At 37.3% G+C, this 21762-nt stretch overlaps 7 protein-coding genes across 9 annotated transcripts; 4 read left to right on the forward strand and 3 right to left on the reverse strand.

Moving 5' to 3' along the window:
• LOC104783152 (cell division protein FtsY homolog, chloroplastic) lies at positions 1413–3952 on the forward strand. Its single transcript, XM_010508254.2, has 11 exons — positions 1413–1777; positions 1870–1974; positions 2074–2147; positions 2228–2286; positions 2418–2455; positions 2631–2751; positions 2845–2913; positions 3004–3086; positions 3172–3240; positions 3341–3403; positions 3502–3952. Exons 1-11 carry the CDS (start codon positions 1481–1483, stop codon positions 3613–3615), a joined length of 1092 nt encoding a protein of 363 aa, XP_010506556.1. The 5' UTR covers positions 1413–1480; the 3' UTR covers positions 3616–3952.
• LOC104783155 (phosphomannomutase) lies at positions 4604–6868 on the forward strand. The gene is made up of 10 exons (XM_010508256.2): positions 4604–4894; positions 4990–5056; positions 5461–5537; positions 5631–5666; positions 5809–5864; positions 5952–6051; positions 6135–6230; positions 6317–6406; positions 6506–6557; positions 6644–6868. The coding sequence occupies exons 1-10, from the start codon at positions 4781–4783 to the stop codon at positions 6694–6696; spliced, it is 741 nt and encodes a 246-aa protein (XP_010506558.1). The 5' UTR covers positions 4604–4780; the 3' UTR covers positions 6697–6868.
• LOC104783154 (LIM domain-containing protein PLIM2a) lies at positions 6823–8236 on the reverse strand. The gene is made up of 3 exons (XM_010508255.2): positions 7799–8236; positions 7589–7714; positions 6823–7496 (listed from the first exon to the last, which is right to left on the reverse strand). The coding sequence occupies exons 1-3, from the start codon at positions 7931–7933 to the stop codon at positions 7071–7073; spliced, it is 687 nt and encodes a 228-aa protein (XP_010506557.1). The 5' UTR covers positions 7934–8236; the 3' UTR covers positions 6823–7070.
• On the forward strand, positions 8423–11755 carry LOC104783156 (DEAD-box ATP-dependent RNA helicase 6). Of its 2 annotated transcripts, none has more exons than XM_010508258.2 (10): positions 8423–9114; positions 9241–9301; positions 9417–9651; positions 9754–9992; positions 10139–10390; positions 10487–10667; positions 10745–10833; positions 10926–10999; positions 11097–11226; positions 11314–11755. In XM_010508258.2, exons 1-9 carry the CDS (start codon positions 8762–8764, stop codon positions 11173–11175), a joined length of 1563 nt encoding a protein of 520 aa, XP_010506560.1. In that variant the 5' UTR covers positions 8423–8761; the 3' UTR covers positions 11176–11226; positions 11314–11755. The 2 variants fall into 2 exon arrangements, with proteins under 2 accessions (XP_010506560.1, XP_010506559.1); XM_010508257.2 differs by having other exon boundaries at positions 11321–11755.
• Positions 11849–13691, reverse strand: LOC104783157 (remorin). The gene is made up of 4 exons (XM_010508259.2): positions 13444–13691; positions 12626–12679; positions 12451–12538; positions 11849–12342 (listed from the first exon to the last, which is right to left on the reverse strand). The coding sequence occupies exons 1-4, from the start codon at positions 13598–13600 to the stop codon at positions 12066–12068; spliced, it is 576 nt and encodes a 191-aa protein (XP_010506561.1). The 5' UTR covers positions 13601–13691; the 3' UTR covers positions 11849–12065.
• On the forward strand, positions 15063–17544 carry LOC104783158 (O-glucosyltransferase rumi homolog). Of its 2 annotated transcripts, none has more exons than XM_010508260.2 (6): positions 15063–15600; positions 15707–16266; positions 16366–16558; positions 16657–16721; positions 16815–17025; positions 17105–17544. In XM_010508260.2, the coding sequence occupies exons 1-6, from the start codon at positions 15418–15420 to the stop codon at positions 17471–17473; spliced, it is 1581 nt and encodes a 526-aa protein (XP_010506562.1). In that variant the 5' UTR covers positions 15063–15417; the 3' UTR covers positions 17474–17544. The 2 variants fall into 2 exon arrangements, with proteins under 2 accessions (XP_010506562.1, XP_010506564.1); XM_010508262.2 differs by having other exon boundaries at positions 15215–15297.
• LOC104783159 (AT-hook motif nuclear-localized protein 9-like) lies at positions 17657–20155 on the reverse strand. Its single transcript, XM_010508263.2, has 5 exons — positions 19054–20155; positions 18708–18775; positions 18484–18615; positions 18235–18396; positions 17657–18148 (listed from the first exon to the last, which is right to left on the reverse strand). The coding sequence occupies exons 1-5, from the start codon at positions 19697–19699 to the stop codon at positions 17912–17914; spliced, it is 1245 nt and encodes a 414-aa protein (XP_010506565.1). The 5' UTR covers positions 19700–20155; the 3' UTR covers positions 17657–17911.

Genomic DNA, 21762 nt, shown 5'->3' on the forward strand with positions numbered 1-21762 from the left:
ATAAACCGCGCATTTCCAACATCGATTATTTATATTATAGTCTTTCTGTTTGTTTATTTGTTCAGCGGCCAACCTCTTTCTGACTTAGTCGAGTCGCAACTTGACCATAAGAAAAGTAAACCAATTTAAGATATGGATAAAGTCAGGGAGGGTTACCACTTACCAATTGAATTGATGGAAGAAAAAATCAAAAACTCATTCCACCTTATCAGTTATGTGGAAAAAAGATTATGTCATTTGATTTATATATTTTTTTTTGTGTGTAACACATTTGTATGTACGGTTCTTATGATTGTGATATATAGTACAAACATACTATTAAAAGCAAATTGACCAGCAAAATAGACTTTGTTATACTTTTTTCTACAGATGTAATTGTTCTTTTATTTTGATTTTTCCACAGATGTAATTGTTCTTTCTCTTTTGTTTTGGTTTGTCCAGAGATGTAATTGTTCATGTTCTCGATTTTGCTCACACTCACGTCATATCCATGACGTTATATGTGCTTCCGGCTGTTAGTGTAGCAAATAGTACATAAGACAAATGCTATACATAAAGACAAAGAAAAGATGCATTAACCTATAAAGTAAACGTTCAACTACAGACTTTTCAATTTTGGTCGTCCTTAGCAAAACATAATTTGCATGTACTATATATGCAGTATAAATTGTCAAAGTAGGCGAAGGCGTCTGCAAAAAAAAAAAAGCAGCAACAAAGAAATGAAACGATAATGGAAGAAAAACAAATAAAATGATGGTCCTTTTCGGAAAAAGAACCGTTACTTTTACTAGCTAATGCGTAATGATGAGCCGGCCCAAGCACCAAGCTGGTGAAGCATGTGCTTGCGGCCCGGTTCTAATAATTAAAATTTCGGCCCTATTTTGGTCAAAAATCTCTTATAGCTCTACTGGTTAAAGGCTAGGTGGAGGAGTGATAGGTGGCGGGTTCGATTCCTACAGTTGCAGAATGATTTAAAAGTATTTTCTTTTAGGTGGCCTTCTAATTTTGTTAGCGACGGCTCTGTATAAATTTGAAGCTTCAAAAAATGATAAAATTATAGAATAATTATCATCTAATGAAATATCTGATGCGAATCTTTATTGCATCTAACATCAAATGTGAAGAAGAAAGGTCTATTTAGTTTGTCTCCACTTTCAAAGGATCCATATATATATATATATATAGTAGCTAGAGAACAGAACAAAAGATAGCAATAAATAAAACTAAGACCACCCCTCATTTGTTTAAGCTAAATGTAACACTAAATATTTCATCTAATCAAAATTACATACGGTCAAAATTTCGAGAAATTCACATCAAAAATAATAATAATAATTTTATGTAATGGGCTTAATATAGTGAGCCTGCACCAATATAACGGGCAACAATACAAACTCAAAAACGCAGCGTATCGAAAAGCATCATATCCAGTGAGTAAACAAAGTCTCTCTCTCTTGAACAAAGAAACTTGCGAGGCGCCATGGCAACTTCCTCTGCTCACCTCTCGTTTCTTGCCGCATGTTTGTCGCCGTTCTCCTCCGAACGGATTCCTCAGAGAGGTGAATTTCGTCCACCAGTTACCCGGTTCCGGTGCTCGGCCGGAAAGAGCGGATTCTTCACGCGGCTTGGTCGGTTGATTAAGGAGAAGGCCAAAAGCGACGTGGAGAAGGTTTTCTCCGGATTCTCCAAGACTAGGGAGAATCTAGCAGTCATCGACGAGCTCTTGCTCTTCTGGAACCTCGCCGAAACAGACCGAGTTCTCGATGAATTGGAAGAGGTCCTCTTAAACCTCTTAATTTCTTATTTGTCGATTTCTCTAGGTTTAGGATGCAAATGGAGTTATCTAATCTTGGAATTTGCAAATTTCAGGCGCTTTTGGTTTCTGATTTTGGACCCAAGATTACGGTTATAATTGTTGAGAAGCTAAGAGAGGATATTTTGTCTGGGAAGCTCAAATCAGGAAGCGAGATCAAGGTTGATCTAATTCTAATATAGTACTATATATGTAGCACACGTTAATTGTTAGGAATTAAGTTTCATAGCTTAGTTGATCCAAAATTGTGATTGGTGTAGGATGCATTGAAAGGAAGTGTATTAGAAATGCTGGCTATGAAAAACAGCAAGACAGAGCTTCAAATGGGTTTCAGGTTCTCTTCATTTTGCTATATGCTATGTTAGATTCTCTTCAAATGGGTTTTAAGTTTGGTTACATGCTATGGTGTATCAGGAAACCAGCTGTGGTTATGATTGTTGGAGTGAATGGCGGTGGGAAGACTACTTCTCTTGGTACGGAAATAATCGCAATATATATAATTAATGGTTTAGACCAAGTTGGAACTCAAAAGACTAAAACTTGGTTTGCATTGGGTTTAGCCACAGAAAGATCTTATGTGTAAGAGTTGGCTTTTGTTTTTCAGGAAAGCTGGCTCATAGATTCCAGAAGGAAGGAACTAAGGTACATGTTTCATGTTGGATTGCAATGTAGACCCTTTTTGTTCTTCTCTTGAGATTTGGATGGGATATTAGAAAGTGGTTGCCTATATAGGTAATGAGAATATACTAGGATAGGTAGAAATAGGAATTAAGAGTATCAGTATGTTCATCAGCAATCCTGCGATGAATTGTCATAGGTATTAATGGCAGCAGGTGATACATTTAGAGCAGCAGCAAGTGACCAGTTAGAGATATGGGCAGAGAGGACTGGGTGTGAGATTGTTGTGGCTGAAGGAGAGAAGGCTAAAGCAACAACAGGTGAAACCAATGCGCTCTTTTGCTTGTAAGTGTTAGTGTTGAGGGCAAATAACTAACTTTAGCTGATTTTCAAAACGTTTTATTTCTGAATAGTTCTCTCAAAGGCTGTGAAAAGAGGGAAGGAGGAAGGTTATGATGTTGTATTGTGTGACACATCTGGACGTAAGCATATCAGAGTTTGCTAGTTGACTTTAAAACATGCATTTGCACTGTTTTGACTGATCTGAGGAACATTACAACTCTTTATGTAAGGTCTTCATACTAATTACAGCTTGATGGAGGAGTTGATTGCGTGCAAAAAAGCAGTGGGCAAGGTTGTCTCTGGTGCACCCAATGTGAGTGATCCTTTATATTCTCCCATTGTGTTATCTCCAATTTTGATTGTGTGTTAGCTAAATATAATTTTCACGGAATTGTTAGGAGATCCTACTTGTCCTTGATGGAAACACTGGTTTAAACATGCTTCCACAAGCTAGAGAATTCAACGAGGTACCAAACGGAACCACCTAAATCTAGTGTCTCTGGCTCCCAAACTATTAATGCTTTGTAAAATCTTGAGGTTTCTGGGTCACTACTTGTTTTTGGTCAGGTTGTTGGTATTACCGGTTTGATATTGACGAAACTAGATGGCTCTGCTAGAGGAGGCTGTGTGGTAAGAAGTCCGTAATTTTTTTTATCTCCTCTCTCACCTAAAGCTCTTATTTTTCATTAGCTCTGTCATTGAAACTGGTTCTTCATATCTTACTGCAGGTCAGTGTGGTTGAGGAATTAGGCATTCCTGTAAAGTTTATCGGTGTAGGAGAAGCTGTAGAAGATCTCCAACCTTTTGATCCTGAGGCCTTTGTGAATGCTATATTCTCCTAAAGCCATAAAACCTCGTCATTTTCCGAAAGCTGTCATCTTCAATGCAGGCCAGAGCCAAATGAAAACTTCCCAGTACTTTCGCCGGAGATGCAAATGAAGAATTCCTTTTCAAGTTTCTTAGGTCGTCAAGCTTCTGCAATGGATGCAAGTTTTGAATGTTAATGATGTGACAAAGCTCGTTGGCACACTGAGAGTGATCACAGACACAAGAATGTAACGAGTCAAAGAAACTGCTTGTATTTCACTACTATTTTGTATAATGTTAAATGTTGTATAAATTTTGAAGAAATCAGCATTGTGTATGTTAGCATAGCAAATGTGAAAATGGCACAGAGAATGGAAATGGATGGCGCCGTATACAATCTTTCCCATGTGCTTCAGTTTTCAAGTCTCATCTATAGTAATGGCCTAAATTGCTTCATAGACAATTGTTTTTTGGGTCAACGTATTTAAGAGAAAAAGAAAACTATACATGAAAAATACTTTACGAGGGTATATTCTTTTCCGTCGTACTCGTAGAATATTCAAAGTACACTAGTGTATAGTCTTTTTCTCCACAATTCTAAAGTCTTACTGTATATAACAGCGAAAATTTTCCAAAAATTCTAAAAAGTCTTATATACACATATTTTAACTTATTTTATTTCTCAATATTAGAGAATTAAAAGGTTTTACCAAATAACTTATTAAAGTGTAACAAAAAATTAAAATATATGAAAAGATGTATATGTTTTTTTTTTTTTATAAACTTACATGTATATATTTTTGATGCATTTAAAATATTTGCTATATACCAATTTCCTTTGAAAGTAATGAAAAAAAAATAGTACTTTTAATTTTTAGAATTTAGAAAAGATTTCAACGTTTTATTTTGAATTGAACAAGAAAAAGAAAAATAACATGAATAAGGAATTTTAGGAAATTACAATTTTAATGCGTCACGATTATTTTATCGACCAATCACTGATCTCTAGGACAAAAGAAAAGTGAGGACCATAGTTTAAGCGACACTCTTTTGGTTTGGTTTCGATTAGATTTAACTTAAGATCGGTCCAATTTATAAATCCATCCACTCACATCTTCCGCCATTATCATCATCTCTATCTCTTTTGAAAACGCTTCACATCCTTCTTCCCCTTCACGATCCCTTCTCCAACCAGTTTCAATGGCGGCGAAAAAACCCGGAGTGATCGCTTTGTTCGACGTCGACGGTACTCTCACAGCTCCAAGGAAGCAAGCTACTCAAGAATTGCTAGATTTTATCCGAGAATTGCGTAAGGTATGTGATTGCTTTGCTCAGTTGCGTTTCTATGAGTCAGTCGTGTTTTTATGCCTGGTTAGTGTTCGATATAATGTCTATGAGAGTTGCTGCAGGTCGTTACTATTGGTGTCGTCGGTGGATCTGATCTTAGCAAGATATCTGAGCAGCTTGGGAAAACAGGTACGACTCTGATCGGATCCCAAAAAAAAGAACTGTAATTTGTGGTAGAGTTTTCGATTTTGGTATTCAAAGTTAGGATCTTTTCGTAAATTGATGAGGATTGTCTCTTTTGTTCTGTTCTCTACTATATGGATCCTTTAACAGTGGAGACAAAACTACATAGACTTTTTGACTAGATCCATCAACAGCATGGATACAGAAGAGCCTTCAAGTCTATAGTATAGCTGCTGATCTTTATCTTCTTTGTCTTGAGTTCAAATTCTGGAATGTGTTTGATTTCCCCTAGTCTTAGTTTTCATCTGTTTTTCTTAAAGAGGGGATTTTAGATCTGGCTCCATTTGTCTTTGCCTTGTGATTCTCCAGCTGTTTTAGCTGAAACTTTTGAATTTGTTAAATTTTTGCAGTCACTCACGACTATGATTATTGTTTCTCTGAGAATGGTCTTGTTGCCCATAAAGATGGCAAATCCATTGGAATTCAGGTGCATATGTAACAACGGCTTTTAATTGCCTATCCACATTGTTGTTTTCTCGTTTCTTTTGTTTCTTAAATAGTTTGTATCTTTTTTTCTCAGAGCCTGAAGCTGCACCTTGGAGAAGATAAACTCAAGGTAAATCACATATCATTGTCCCTTATGTGTGATAGTTAGCAGCAGTTTCTTCAGTGTTTCTTTAGTAGTTTCATTGATGTTGAAGTGTATGCTTAGTATATGTATCTGGATAGTTTGTGATTGTGTAAAACTGATGATGCAGGAGTTGATAAACTTCACGCTGCATTACATTGCAGACTTGGATATTCCAATTAAAAGGTATAATGTGGATCCATCTACTAGTCTATATATAGTCATGTTTGCAAAGTGAAGAGATGGTTTACTTTTTGAAATTTGTATACATAGGGGAACATTTATTGAATTCCGTAATGGAATGCTCAATGTATCACCTATTGGTCGCAACTGCAGCCAAGAAGAAAGAGACGAATTTGAGAGATATGATAAGGTAAAAAAGTAAACAATTTTGTTTTTCAGTTTCTTATAGAAATTTTCTTTGTTATCATTCAAGACTTTTTCGTGTCTCAAAAGGTTCAAGACATCCGGCCAAAGATGGTAGCTGAACTTCGTGAGCGGTTTGCGCATCTTAACCTTACTTTCTCAATTGGAGGACAGATTAGCTTCGATGTGAGTAGAATCAAAATGTTGATGATGACAATTCCTTATAATCTATTTTTTGAGTTACTGAATCTGTTTTTATTGTTATGACTCAGGTCTTCCCTAAAGGTTGGGATAAGACTTACTGCTTGCAGTACCTGGAAGACTTCAGTGAAATCCATTTCTTCGGTGACAAAACCTATGAGGTAGAAAACTCAACTCAACTTTTCCAAATCTCTTCGTTACTTCTTGTATGGTTTCCGTTGAGCTCAATGAGTAAAAAATTTTGCTTGTAACTTGTGCAGGGTGGAAACGATTATGAAATCTATGAATCACCAAAAACAATTGGCCATTCAGGTTAGTTACTTAGATATATTTACACAATGTCTAATTGATATAAATATAATTTTTCATGACAAGTAGGATTGTTTCTGTTGCTGCAGTTACGAGTCCAGATGACACAATGGCGAAATGCAAGGCTCTGTTTATGTCTTGAAACACTATCCATCTGGAGAAACAGTGTCAAGAGTTTGATTCTTCTTTGGCGAAATCTTGCAACTTTTGATTGTTTACATTACAAGGAATGGAGAGAAGTGTGTGTTGCGTACTACTATGGATACTGTATGTTTTTGAATTTTGATTCATCAAATAAAATAAGGTCAAAGATATAACCTCTTCAAAAAGAAATCTGATGTTAAAGCTTTCGTTTACAAAACAGATTCTCTCCAAAAAAAAGGCTTAAAACTTTACAAGAATATACAGAAACAAACAACAACAAATTTTGTATACATAATTACTCAATTCAAACGTAAAAGCATATAAAAGCATGAAACTTAAGGAACTGATAAGATTCGTTCCTCAACACCACATTCAAGACTCAACGACGGGCTCAGCCTCTTCTTCTTCTCCAGCAGCTTCAGGGACTGCTTCTTCCTCTTCTTTTGCCTCGGGAACTGAGTCGGTGTCGTCGATAGGTTTGAGATCATCGGAAGGGGGAGAAGCGCCACCGGAAGAGGCGGATCGACGGTGGTTAGCAGCAGCTTGATGGACGTGGTTGTAACTCCCTTTCTCGAGGAAGAGCTGATTGAAATGGACTTTACAGTAGAGGACGCCGTTAAGAGAAGCGTAAGAAGAGTGAGTCAAAGGACAACCACTGTGGGCGCACCTGAAGCAATTCTTGTGGTAACACTCTCCTTCCATTGTTACTTTCTCAAGTGGGTAAACCGTTTTCTTACAAGTGGCACATTTGTCTTGTGTTCCACTGAAGAATGATGATAGCTTGCTCGGAGTTCGAGTCTTGCAGAATCCATTTGGGAAACAAAAAAAGATCAGATGAACAAGAAACTAAAAAGATGAATCTTACTTTGAAGAGAGAGATTAGACGATACCAGATCATTGGGCTTGTCGGTCTTTCCAGTCTGAAAATTCTTGCTGTAATTGCCAGACTCTTTGAAAAGCTGTTCGAAGTGTGGCTTACAGTAAAGAACTCCATCCATTGATGAGTAATTGCTTATCTGTTTACAAAGATTTCATCTTTATGTTATAAAAAAAAAGCATTTGTCAGAAAAAACAGAGGAGGAAGAAAGAGAGAGACTGACCACGAGAGTGCCTTTGCAATGGCTGCATTTGAAACATGATTTGTGATAAGTATTACCCTCTAATGTCAAGAGATCCATAACATAGACGGTTTTGTCACAGGCCTTGCATTTATCCAATGTTCCTGTAAACGACATTTTTTCTCTTCTTCTTATATTAATGCTGTTTCTTCGTTGGGGTCGGTTTGAGTCTCCAGACACGACGACCAAACACGACGACGAGGATACAAAAACAAAACTCGATCTCTGTTTCCTTTCTTTTTCATCTCAGAGATGTGTCTCTTATTTATCAAAAAAAAAAAAAGTCTTGAAATGAGAGGTAATTTTGGGTCCAGTGGTAGAGATTCGAAAGAGGAGAGAACCCACCATTAAAAAAATTAACGTCGATCAAAAATCAAAATTCTAAATCTGGGATTGTAAATGCTAAAACGAAAGGACTTGGTTTTCTCGACGTTTTTAGCCGTAGGTAGCTCTCTATTTAAAAAAAAAAAAATTAGAGGGAGTATAATTAAAAAAACAATTAAGAAACATGGGGTTTTATTTAGAATTATGGAAAAGTATGGGGGTTATATAAGTGAAAAAATAATGTGGAGTGGATAAGAGTGAGTGAAATAAGAAAAAAAAAAACGGAAAAATCCATAAAATAAAAAACAACGAAACGACTCCGGCGGCGAGTGTTTGTGTCTCTGTGTTTTGTTTTGTATCTTTCTTTCACTTTCTCAGTAAACCAGACGACAAATTTTCCCGAGAAAAATTTATTATTTCTCTTCTTCTTCAATTATTCTCCTTTTTTGTTTTGTTTTTGTGTGGATTAGTTGTTCCGATCTTACCTTGGAGTTTTGAATCAATCATCTCCATTACGAGTTGTTGTTTTTAAGCCAGCCTCTTTTGAGCTGTTGAAGATTATTTTCTTAGTAAAATTAGGGTTCTCTCTGTTGTGTATTATTTGGAGATCGGATTTGTGTGATGAATAATAATAATAGTAACAATAGAGGAAGATTTCCTCCGGGGATTGGAGCGGCGGGTCCTAATTTTCAATCACGGACTCCGAATCCTAACCCGCCTCCGCCTCAGCCTCAAGAGTACCTTCAGTCACGTTCTCCGTTTCCGCAGCAATCTCAAACTCAGCCTCCACAGTATCTCCAGTCTCAACCTGATGCTCACCAGTTCGTTCAACGGTCTTACCCACAGACCAATCCTCAACAGATTCAACAGCCACAACAACAATGGTCTGGAGGACGCGCTCAGCTTCCTAGTGATCCGAGTTACGTAGATGAAGTTGAGAAGACGGTTCAATCTGAAGCTAACAACGATTCTAAGTAAGTAATTGTTCGTAAGAATGGTTGTTATGAATGGTGCTCTTGATGTGGTGAAGTAGTAGTGGTGTTTGAAGTGTTCTGCCTACTTTGAGCTTAACCAACTATGTGTATTTTCATGCTTATTAGTACCCAAGACTGGAAGGCAACCTTAAAGCTGCCTCCGCGAGATGATCGTTACCAGACAGAGGTATGATATGATTCCTTTATATAATAATTGCTTCTGAAGGTTTCCTGAGTTATCAACCCTTGTTTTGAGAAGACGGCATTCCCTTAGAGCATTGTTTTTTCCATGTTGTCTGCAGGATGTGACTGCCACCAAAGGAAATGAATTTGAAGATTACTTTTTGAAGAGAGATCTGCTTAGAGGAATTTACGAGAAAGGTTTTGAAAAGCCTTCACCTATTCAGGAAGAAAGCATTCCTATTGCTTTGACTGGCAGTGATATTCTCGCTAGAGCCAAAAACGGGACAGGCAAGACTGGTGCCTTTTGCATTCCGACCCTTGAGAAAATTGATCCAGAGAACAATGTCATTCAAGGTTTGTTTACTTCCCTTTCAGCAATTTTCTCTCCTCCTTTCCATTTATATAAAGCTACTTTCTTGCTGGGTTTACCCCTTGTTGATCTATCTTCTTGTGCAGCTGTAATTCTAGTTCCAACCCGAGAGCTTGCCCTTCAGACATCACAGGTTTGTAAGGAGCTTTCCAAATATCTAAACATTGAGGTTATGGTCACCACTGGTGGTACCAGTCTGAGAGATGATATCATGCGTTTATATCAACCTGTACACTTGCTGGTTGGAACTCCTGGAAGAATATTAGATCTTTCCAAAAAGGGTGTGTGTGTTTTGAAAGATTGTACCATGCTTGTAATGGACGAGGTGAGTTCCTGATTCTTTTTGGCTCTTTTGTCTGCTATACCTGAGCTACAATTCAATTCCTGTTATCCTAAATATTTGCAAATTGGATAGACTATTTTTCTTTTTCTCGTGAGCTCGTTGTTCTGACTCGTAAACATCTTTACCAGGCCGACAAGCTTTTGTCTGTAGAATTTCAACCTTCCATAGAGGAGTTGATACAGTTCTTGCCAGAAAACCGTCAGATTCTGATGTTTTCGGCTACATTTCCTGTCACTGTGAAGTCCTTCAAGGATCGATATCTCAGGAAGCCTTACATTATCAATCTCATGGATCAGCTCACACTTGTAGGTGTTACCCAATATTATGCTTTTGTTGAAGAGAGACAGAAGGTGCACTGTCTGAATACACTATTCTCTAAGGTCAGATTTTCAGACAGCCCTAGACCCAAATGCTTTATTTTCTGGCTACTTAATGTAGTGGATCTTTATACGGCGTTATTGTTTTATCAACTGCAGCTCCAAATAAACCAATCGATTATCTTTTGCAACTCTGTTAATCGTGTGGAGCTGTTGGCCAAGAAAATCACAGAACTCGGTTACTCATGCTTCTATATCCATGCTAAAATGGTTCAAGATCATCGGAACAGGGTTTTCCATGATTTTCGCAATGGTGCTTGCAGAAACCTTGTTTGCACTGGTACGTTTAGTGCTACTCATTTACTTGAATAGCGACAAATGTGTTTAAGTTTAACGGGAAATGTCTGTCTGTTGTAGATTTGTTTACACGTGGGATTGACATTCAAGCTGTGAATGTTGTCATAAATTTTGATTTTCCTAGGACTTCTGAGTCCTATCTACACAGGGTATGTAAAGGAAACTGATATTGATTTATAAATATTAAGCACATTCTCTTTTTCATATTGTGAATGTTCTTTTTGCTTCATTACATTACCAGGTAGGCAGATCGGGACGATATGGACACCTTGGTTTGGCTGTGAATTTGGTAACTTATGAGGATCGCTTCAAAATGTTCGTGTTTTTTGTTCTGGTTTTGTCTTTCAACTGGTGTGGCCTCTTTTTTCGAACATGCTATAGCTTTCTTACTCATTTATTTGGTTTCCAACAGGTATCAAACTGAGCAAGAACTTGGAACTGAAATCAAGCCAATACCTTCACTTATCGACAAGGCAATCTACTGTCAGTAACTTCTACCTGGTGCACATACTCCACCCGGCAAGGCATTGATGGATTAACCGGTGAGACAAATCCCTCTCTAGGCATCTCGACATTAAAACCAAACATGCATTGCTTATAGACCAAATTCCCAATGATTGATTTGTCAGTGTTCAGGTGTATTGAGGAGGCAAATCATTCACCTTTGGCAGCCACGATCTCGTTCCAGATATGGAGGCAACACAGAGCAATGTACCGAGGCAAGAAGAGACAGTATAGGTGGTTGATGGCGATGGAAGCGTTTGGTTTTAGCTAAACCTTCAAAGCAGTACTGGCTTGGTTTGGTTTGGTTCGAAGACTTCTTCTGCTGCATGATATGAACCTTTAAGCTGCCCTTCTCTCATTTTCATATTCTAAGAACCCTTTGACTTTGGGTTTGGGTGTTTTATGACTTATCTTGGTTTCTTTTGTTTTAAGACTTGAAGACGTAGGAAGGAATTTCATAGTAAGATCAAATCGAAGAAGACATTTTTTAACTTCATTCTCTTGCTTATTGCTCCTAGATCCACCTGTGTCTTCAGCGTTGTCTGATCTATTAAGGGTTTTACTTGATGTGTGTGTGTGTCGAGTCAAGTTTCTCAACATTACAGAAATCTAAGGATCAAATGTGAGCTCGTAAACAGACATACAACTGAAACAAACAAAAAAGCAAACCATGATTGATGCTTCTTCATACGATTATACTCCATAAGATCTTTCACTTTAATGTTGTTTTTTACACATAATTACCCAAAATATAAACAAGACACACAACCAAACAAATAACCAAAAACTATAAAAAGCTGTTTAATCACACAAAAGAAAGAAACAGAGATGAACTGTTACAAACAATGACCTGATCAGGGACAAATTTAATAAAGACTTAGAAACATCCACAAGTTGCCTTTGGTACTACACCAGTGGCTCTATACTTGGCAGCCATTTCTTCAGCCTTGAGAAGCTCTTCTCCTTTCTTAGCTTCAACCATTGCTCTCTTCTCTTCTGCTTCCTTGTGAATTGCAGCTACTTTATTCTTCATTTTCTCACCGTAAAGTGCTTTTTTCTTCTCTAGTTTTTCTTCGATCTTCCTGAGTTGAGCTTCTACAGCTGCTTTCTTGCTATTCTCCCAAGCATGCACATCAGATGTCTTCTTCTGTGCCCTGTGCATTGTCATCATTTCAAGATCATTAGCTGATTATTATCTGTAAGAAGTAGTAATCTTCTGAGTAAGGAGAGATCATGAAACTTTATTTAGTAAGTCAGTGTACCTGTTCTCAGCTTTAGACTTCTCACTCTCTTCCCATGCTTTGATGAATGACGTTTTCTTCTCCTTTTCCAAGTCTGCAAGTATCACATCTGACCAAAACCAACACACATTACATTTGATGTCAATTAGGGAACTAAGTAACCAGAACATAAACATCAAAATGTTGTTTAGCTGACCTCTATCGGCCGAACCAGCTGAAGCTTTCTTCGGTGTATGCTCCTCGATGGGTTCTGCAAGAAGCTCCCTTATAAGTACAACACATTGACATTTGTTCAAGAAGCTCACTTGTTCTGTAAGTGTTATATCTGGATAGCTCTAATGTGCTAATCAGATTACATATGGTCATCAAGTAAAGTTATATTCATGGCCAACTAGTTTCCAGATAGAAATGAAAACTTCACATAAAAAGCAAAGCAGAACACAACATTTACTTCAACAACTTAACTTTAGTTAAAAGAGAATCAAAGATAGTAGTAAGAGATATAAGATGAACTAATGCAATCTGAAAATTGTTCAAAAAGTTAGTACACTAGTTAATTGTTAATTACAAATTCCAAGAGCAAGGCAACTTTAAGAGAAACGAAAAAAAATGTAGGAATATTAAGAAAGTAAACCACCACCTTTCTTAATTCATAGCTGTCCACAACTAATTGTCATGATTCCCATATACTTTTTGATAACACGTAGGGAACATTGCTTTATTAATTTTCTACCTTAAACAGAAAATTAATCATATTTTAACAATATCTTCCCTTCGGAAACCTTAAATTTTCTTGAAAAAAAAAAAAATCAAATGCCATGAAAAGTTCTAAATTCTGATGGATTTTAGACTATATAGCCTATCCAAACGAATTCACAACCTGCCTCAGGCATCTTAATGAAGCAGTAAAAATCTAAACCCTCAATTTCAAATACTAATTTATAGTACTCGTAAGTAGAAAGATTACCATATATAAACACAAACACATGTGTACATAAAAAAAAAAAAGTTTACTTTCAACAACGGTAAGAGCTTTGGACTCGACAGGAGGTGGATTGTGAACCTTCTCTTCCGCGACTTCAACCGGAGCAGCAGGAGTCGCTTCCTTCGCCGGAGCTACAAACGCCGGAGATTCTACGTCAACCTTACTCGTCTTTTGTTCCTCCGCCATTACCTCTCAGCCAAAGAACAGAATGTTTTTAGTTTTTTTTTCCTTGTAAGAAAGAGAAAAATACAAAAATCTCCGAATTTTAAGCCAATAATAATTAATGACAAGAGAGTTTTTATATCCTCCGTTAGCTTATACCGGTGGAGCGTACTACGCGCGTTTAATCTGTGTGAGACACTTTGTTTTGCTTCACCGTTGATGTTTTTGTACCCATGTGATCGTGCGGCTGTAAAGTTTTGCTTACGCGTTGGATGCGATCCATGTGATTAAACATCTCACTGCCGACAGGTAAAGTTGTTCAATGATGCCACCTCACAAGTCACACCTCTGTTAGGAAAAAAAAATACTATTATAGTATCATTCTTTTGTTGATGATATATATTCAACAAAACTTAACTTTTCCAATTCATTTGAACTCTACATCCCAATAAAATTTAACTAAACAAAAAAAATTAATGTAGTTGCTAATCTTATCAAACCAAACAAAAGTTGAACCTAGAAAATAGTACTCGAGTTTTAAATGGAACAAAAGGGTGACGTGGAGCCTCACTGAGTCGACACGCTGGAAGACAGATATGGATAATGTCTTGGATTGGACTTGACTTGGACGGTCCAAGTTGGACCTTTAACCCAATTTTGCCGCGCGCGTGTACAAAACGTTCCGGTTAAAGAGACGCGTGGTATATTGAAGGTGATTAAACCGGTTAAGACATGTGATAGATGGGACCGTTATTTATGACTTTGCTCGTTTGGTGTTAGAAGAAAAACCAACTCAAGTGAGATGTAGACATCTCTTATTTCTCGTCAGTGTTTGGGCCTTTTAGTGAATCTTAACGGCCCAATGGGCATTTTAATTTCCTACCCAGCTGGGGTTTAATTAAAAAGAACGTTGTAATCTGCTTTTTTTTTTTTCTTCTTTTCAAATCAATAAAGTAGTACTAGTAGTTAAATAGGATGATTAAGGGTAATCATTAATCACAGACTCACACAAGTTCAGAGATTTAAACAGCCTGGGAAAGACGTACTATATGTAAAGACTGTACCGTAGATTTGTTTTTCTAAGAATAATAATAATATATTTTTATAAAGTATGCAACATGGAATTATTTAGGATTATTTACCTGTCTTGTATAATGAGTGGTCGAATAATGGTCTCTGATGTCACTTAACTTTAATTTAATGGGGGGTAACTAATAAAGGTTTTATCTTCTTTCTTCGAAGTTGGGGATTCTTTTTTTCAAAATTTAAAAGCATTTATAACAAACTTTCTTAAAGAGGACTTTAAACTTAATTGAACTCTTAACATTTTTATTTTTATGGTAGTAAGCAGATTATTTGGTAAACCAAAAACGTTTGTATCTCTGATGTATCATTGTCTGACTCTATATGTGGTGGTGATATAGGATCATTGGAACATGGATGACCATTTTCCCTAAACTGATAAAAATACTGTAATTTCTTTAATATTCACCAACATTAACCCTTCGAAAAAACTAACAAGAAAGAAAGAAAGTAAATGATATTAACACAACAACGATATGAACTTCATTAACACAAAAAAGATGTGAACACAAAAAGTAAACGATATTCACATTAACCCTTCTAACTAAGAAGACGTGAAACAAGATTCAAAATCCTCGTGGAAACGCACCAGTCGAAAACTCAAAATCAAAACCTCTGAGCTTTCTCCATCGCCTCCGGTAAAACGCTTCATCTCGCCTGATTCTCGTTTTTCTTCTCCTTCATGTTGAACGTTTAAATTGTAAGCATATATATATATATATAGAAATAAAGGCAGAAGTAGATAGGTATATAGATTCATGCTTCAACGGGCTAGCATGAAGAGGATCAACAACAACGATCCTCAAACGAACAAGCATAATTATGTCTGTCTTAAAACGGCGTCCAATCCAGCAAAAAGCATCGCAAAAGCTACTCTGTTCGTCGTCACATCTATCTTCATCTCTGCTGGTCTCTTAGTCTTATTGGGTTGTTTCGATTTCGTGAGTTCCATAATCTTTTTTAATATATGTAGATATACAATTTTCTTCAATCAAGTGAATGTTAAACTTAATTACTAATTATTCGTTATATTGGTCTCTGTTGAAGACAACTTTGGCAGGACTGAAGCAAGTAACAGCAATCAGAAAATCACAACCAATCACGAACCAAAGGTTCCCTAACCAATGCGTACAGAAGAACCAGACACGACATCAAACTCCCGAGGACGGCTCCTCGAGAAACAACAATAACAACAAAGCAAGAAGCAACCATTCGCGGCCATCCACGTGTCCTTCTTACTTCCGTTGGATCCACGAAGATCTACGGCCATGGAAAGAGACAGGTATCACGAGAGGGATGCTTGAGAAAGCGAGGAGGACGGCGCACTTCAGGGTGGTTATCCTCGACGGGAGGGTGTACGTTAAGAAGTACAGAAAATCTATTCAGACGAGAGACGTTTTTACTATGTGGGGTATCGTACAGCTGCTACGGTGGTACCCTGGTAGACTGCCAGATCTTGAGCTCATGTTTGACCCTGACGATAGACCAACCGTCCGATCTAGAGACTTTCAAGGTCAACAGCATCCGGCCCCGCCTCCTTTGTTCCGTTACTGCTCAGATGACGCCAGCTTGGATATCGTCTTCCCTGATTGGTCCTTCTGGGGATGGTAAACTGAAAGCAACACACGTTTGTTTAATCATATTAATTATGAGATTCTCTCCATTAAATATGGGCTTTACACTGAGCTTTATTGTTATTGGGCCAGGGCTGAGGTTAATATAAAGCCTTGGGCTGAATCGCTTGTGGCAATTGAAGAAGGGAATAAGATGACGCAATGGAATGATCGCGTGGCGTATGCTTATTGGAGAGGCAACCCTTATGTGGCTCCTACTAGAGGAGATCTTTTGAGATGTAACGTCTCAGCACAACAAGATTGGAACACTCGTCTCTACATCCAGGTCTGGTTCCCATACTCAACATACTAGTTAAATTTGATATACTGTGTTAGAATTTATTTAATATCTTAAATGATAAATATTTTATTATTATTGTGAAGGATTGGGATAGAGAATCTAGAGAAGGATTCAAGAACTCAAACCTAGAGAACCAATGCACCTATAGGTTACTTTTTATTTTACTTTGCTTTCTTTTGTTTTGGGATATGTATTTGCAAATTTCGATTTTTAAAATTTGGCTAGTGAAACTGGAATATAGATACAAGATCTATATAGAAGGATGGGCATGGTCAGTGAGCGAGAAATATATAATGGCATGTGACTCGATGACTTTATACGTGAGACCAAAGTTCTATGATTTTTACATACGAGGAATGATGCCATTACAACATTATTGGCCTATCAGAGACAACTCTAAGTGTACTTCCCTCAATTTCGCCGTACATTGGGGGAATACTCATTTGGACCAGGTTTGTATGTTTTATTTCATTTTAAGTAGACCCCATAGAGTTTTGTTTTGTTACTAAATTAACCCATTGATTTTATTAGGCGCGTAAGATAGGGGAAGAAGGTAGTATATTTATAAGAGAGGAAGTGAGAATGGAATACGTATATGATTACATGTTCCATTTGATGAACGAGTATGCAAAACTTTTGAAGTTTAAGCCGGAGATCCCGTGGGGAGCAACGGAAATTACTCCGGATAGTATTGGTTGTCCGGCGACGGGACGGTGGAAAGATTTCATGGCGGAGTCGATGGTGATGTTTCCTAGTGGAGAGTCTCCTTGTGAGATGCCTTCTCCTTATAACCCTCAGGCTTTAAGAGAGGTTCTTGAGAGAAAAGCTAATTTGACTCGTCAAGTTGAGTTGTGGGAAGATCAATACTATCATGATTTGGCTATTAGCAAGAAGCCCTGACCAAATGGGCTCTTGTATTCATGTTGAAATTAGTAAAGGTAAACAAGTGATTTTTTCCCGACTAGTAAATATTACGTATCTCAAGTTATACAAAAACAATTTCTCCTTTGAGTAACTTAGTTTAACTATGAACAATGAATGATATCATTTACTCGGATTGAAATCTAAGCTGTAGAATCAAAGTTTCAAGCAAACATAAAGACTGAACATTCTGAAATAAAGAGATATCAAGAAACTCCGCAAATCCTGAGAGTCACAAAGACAATAAAACCAAATAAGCTTAGAGATTTGAGAGGTGTACGCTAATAGAGTCAAATCTTTTTCCCTAACATTTCCACATACTTTTGTTCAGAGGTTAGATTATATTCCTTCTTCTTCTTGTTCTTCCTAGATTCCATGCTTTATATACACAGAGTAGAGTTCTTGCTATCATCATCATCAACCGCGCATTAAATCAATATCAGCATGAGCATGACGCATATCCATTTGCCTTGAACCTGTTGACCATATCAGGTTTTGGCTTGGCTGTGGCTGCTGAGGGACAGGCGAAATCGTGTTATTACTATTGTCCAAAACTTGATGGTCATCAGTCTCTTGAACAACTTCAGAAGCTTCCTCTTCTCGTTTCTTGGTCTTGATCTTTGGAGCTGCCCAGATAAAGCTCCCTACAATAACCTGATAGGCCCAAGAATGTATATTCAATCCCAAGAACTATGACTTGCAACAAAAACCAGAGCTCAAGAAAAAAGTTAAAACCAAACCTGAACAGGACTTGCTGCTATTAAAGGCCCCCCAATGGCACCACCAATCACACGCCCATCGGGACTAGCAAGCGAAACAGATAAGTTTCCAGTACGATTACGGAAGCTTCCATCAGTAGCCACTAGATAAGATGTTGATAACGCTAGGATTTCAAACCGGCCCTGGAAAAAATACAAAACAAATGTTTTAAAGAAACAGTAAAACGCACCAATGTATCTATCTATAGTGAAAAATTTCAAGGATGGAACCTCGTATTTAATGGCTCCGGGAGATGCTGATGGTTGAAGAAGTGTTGCAGTAGAAACTGCACCACTTGTAGATAAAACGCAAATCGCTCTTGGACCTTGTTGAGAGAATGATATAACCTTTGATGCTATATCCTGATGCAAAGTTTCAAAAGCTTTTCAGCAAATAGCAAAATATAAAAACATTTCAAGAAAGCTCTTTGATTGTAATAGTGATTAAACATTACTTCTCCTATTGAAACCGCGATAACATGTGGCGTGAAGCTCATACCAGAAGATGAAGGCATCAATTGACCTAACCAATCCAAAAGAACCAAAAAAAAAGAAGTTCATGGAATCAATAATTGAATGTCTAATTCATAGAGTTTAAGCAGAGCATAATACATAGACAGACAACAAATAAGATCCATTTAAGGAAAGTTTTAAGATTTTCCTACACATCAGGAGTAAACAATTAAATATTTTGACTTTGAGAAAACATTAAATAATCCTAGTTCTTGATCTTCTTGAAACAATAAATAATGGAGCTTTTTTTTTTCTCAAGATTACAAGTTCTAGAGATAGTTGGTTTACCAATTGAAGCCGATCTTTGTTTCTTGCCGGAGCCCGGAGGTCGACCACGGCCACGTTTGTTAGAATTGTTCGGAGTAATGGTCGAAACAGAGGAAGAAGACAATGCCAAAGAAACAGAACCGTCTTGTCCGTATTTTCTAGGTCGTCCTCTCTTTCGCTTTATCGGAGTCTCACTCAGAGGCGGAGGAGGAGCAATCATATTAACGCCTATATGATGAGGAAGAGCTCCAGCTGTTGCCGGAGAAGGATCACCATGTAAAGAAGGAGATCCGAACCCAGTGGAGCCTGACCCGAATAAAGAGTTTTGATTAGGTAAGTGACGAAGCCCTTGTTGCTGTTGCTGTGATGATGATCCGTGAAACGTTGGAGGACCAGACCCGGGTAATCCTCTTTGGATATAGTAAGAACCCGACCCGGATAATCCCATTGCATCTCTTCGATCCATTTTTGCATTTACAAGAAAGACTCTTTTTGAAACTTTTTTTAAAGTGAAGTAGAAGATACGGATACAACTTGTGAGAAACCCTAGAGAAAAGATTGTGGCTAGAATTATGAGAGGAGAGAGAGGATAAATGGATAAGAAGAGAAACAGAATCAAAGGTGGAGACTTTATGATGAAGATATAAGCTTGGAGAGAAAGGAACATGCAAAGCTTAATACTAAATACTTTCTCAGGCTTTACTTACTTAAACTACTTCTCTCTTTCATTCTTTCTCACACCATAAGCAAGCAAGCAAACAACAAAACAAGAAAAGCTTTTCTCTTCACTTCTATAAACAATGGTTAAGACTTGTTTTAAGGGCAATCTCTCTCTCTTCTTGAATTTTGCTTTTCTCTTTTCTTGATGACAGAAGGAAACAGAAACAAACAAAAAACCTCTAACAGACCCTTTCTCTCTCTCTCTCTCTCTCTCAAGCAAAAGCATTTACTGTGAGGATAACAACAATGGGATCTTTTTGTAATTTTGTTTTTTCTCTTATTTTTCGAGTTGGAAATTCAAAATGCTAATGAATAACTGACTTTGACTGTAGGTCTCTATATAGCAACTAGGCATCTGTTATGGCTCATGACTCATTCTTGATCAGGCGCGTGTATCACACATTCATCAACATGTCACTGTTCATTCTTCAGAACTTAAAACAAATCTAACACAGAGCTTTGATGAACAGACTCTTCGTTTTCAAGCTGATGTTACTTCTCTCATTACTGTTCCTTCCCTATATAGACTTGAACTTGATTGATCATCATCATTGGAAATTGATATGAGACAGAAGAGTCTGTGGGAAAGAGTGGAGTCCACGCGCCGGAGAGTGAGAAAAGATATGGCCTGTCTGGTCAGAGAGACTATAGCCCACTGGCTTCCACTATGAGAGCTAGTTTATTTTCGACGAGAGGCTGATGATAAGAAGAAGAAATCTATAAAAATATCTCCTAAAAGGACCCATTGATGGGATGATATAACCTCTCAAGGCCTTTGAGATCTTCCCTATTAGAATAATAGAATCCAACTTTAGTGTACCATGTAATGTGTGACACTGTTTGTATAAGACTTTTGATTAAGACAAACATGACCTTTTTCTTTTCTTTCTAGAAACAGTTTCTTTATACGTTTTGTGGAATGTTGTAATAAACCAGAAAAGATATTGGCTTTGACTAATACTATACAATGGTAAATCTTTTGCCCAATATAAACGTACTTGTGTCTTTGTTTTGCTCACCTAAAAAGTTAATTTTTTTCCTCTCTCAGAGCAGTGAGGAGCAATATACATTTGACGGAGTTGGGTCGTGTGATTCAACTCAGTTAAAGGAATGACAAGAATAACAGATTAATAGCTGAATCCACATTGATACGAGCAGGTTCGATAGCAAAATCTTGAACTCGAAAAGAAGAGTGATACATAAGAGTATAACCTATTAAAAGGAAGAAGCTAGCTTCAAACTAAAGAGACAAGACAAAGATGACAATGTAGAACAGAGGGTTACGTACAAGTGAAAAGAAAACTGAGGTTCCTTGTCAATTGTCTAGCTCCATAGCCTGAGCAGCTTTAGCTTTAGCAGCTGGAGTCAGTTTCGTTTTCAATTTCTTCTTGCCAACAGAAAACCCACCTGTCTTCTTCTTCCCACTTCCATCAACCTTGACAACAAAATCAACCAACACACATGTATCATTAACTACTCAAAACAACTTCAGTAAAAGATGGGAATACTCAAGACATAGTCAGATGTTTTTAGTAAGAAGATTCAATATATCATTTTCCCTCTAAAATAAGCTTCTGGTTAACACTATAGACCAGACTGACTCCAAGCAAATTCGATTCTATTAAATCATTTCACCATAGGTAACTCACTAACTAAACAACAGCACCGGTTTGCTACTTAAACTAACACCATGACTATGAACTAAAATATTCAGAATTAAGAGAAAAGAGACAGAAAAGGTTCTTACTTTCATCTTTTTCTTGTTCGCATGAAGCTTCTTGATCTTCTTGTCCTGTAATTCTTTCTCTTCTGCAAATCGAAAAAAAAAAAGTCCTAATTTCGTTGAGAACCGATATATACACAATTACACATACATGCTTATTGAACTGAAATCGTTTTAAGAGATAATAAAGAAACGTACTTTGGAGATTGTACTCGTGCTGCTTCTTCCTCTTGGCTAAATTGTTCTTCTTCGACATTTTTCTCTTCCACCCAAATTTGGAGATTGTA

This window comes from Camelina sativa, chromosome 4 (genome assembly GCF_000633955.1).
Source record: "Camelina sativa cultivar DH55 chromosome 4, Cs, whole genome shotgun sequence".
Lineage (NCBI taxonomy): Eukaryota > Viridiplantae > Streptophyta > Magnoliopsida > Brassicales > Brassicaceae > Camelina > Camelina sativa.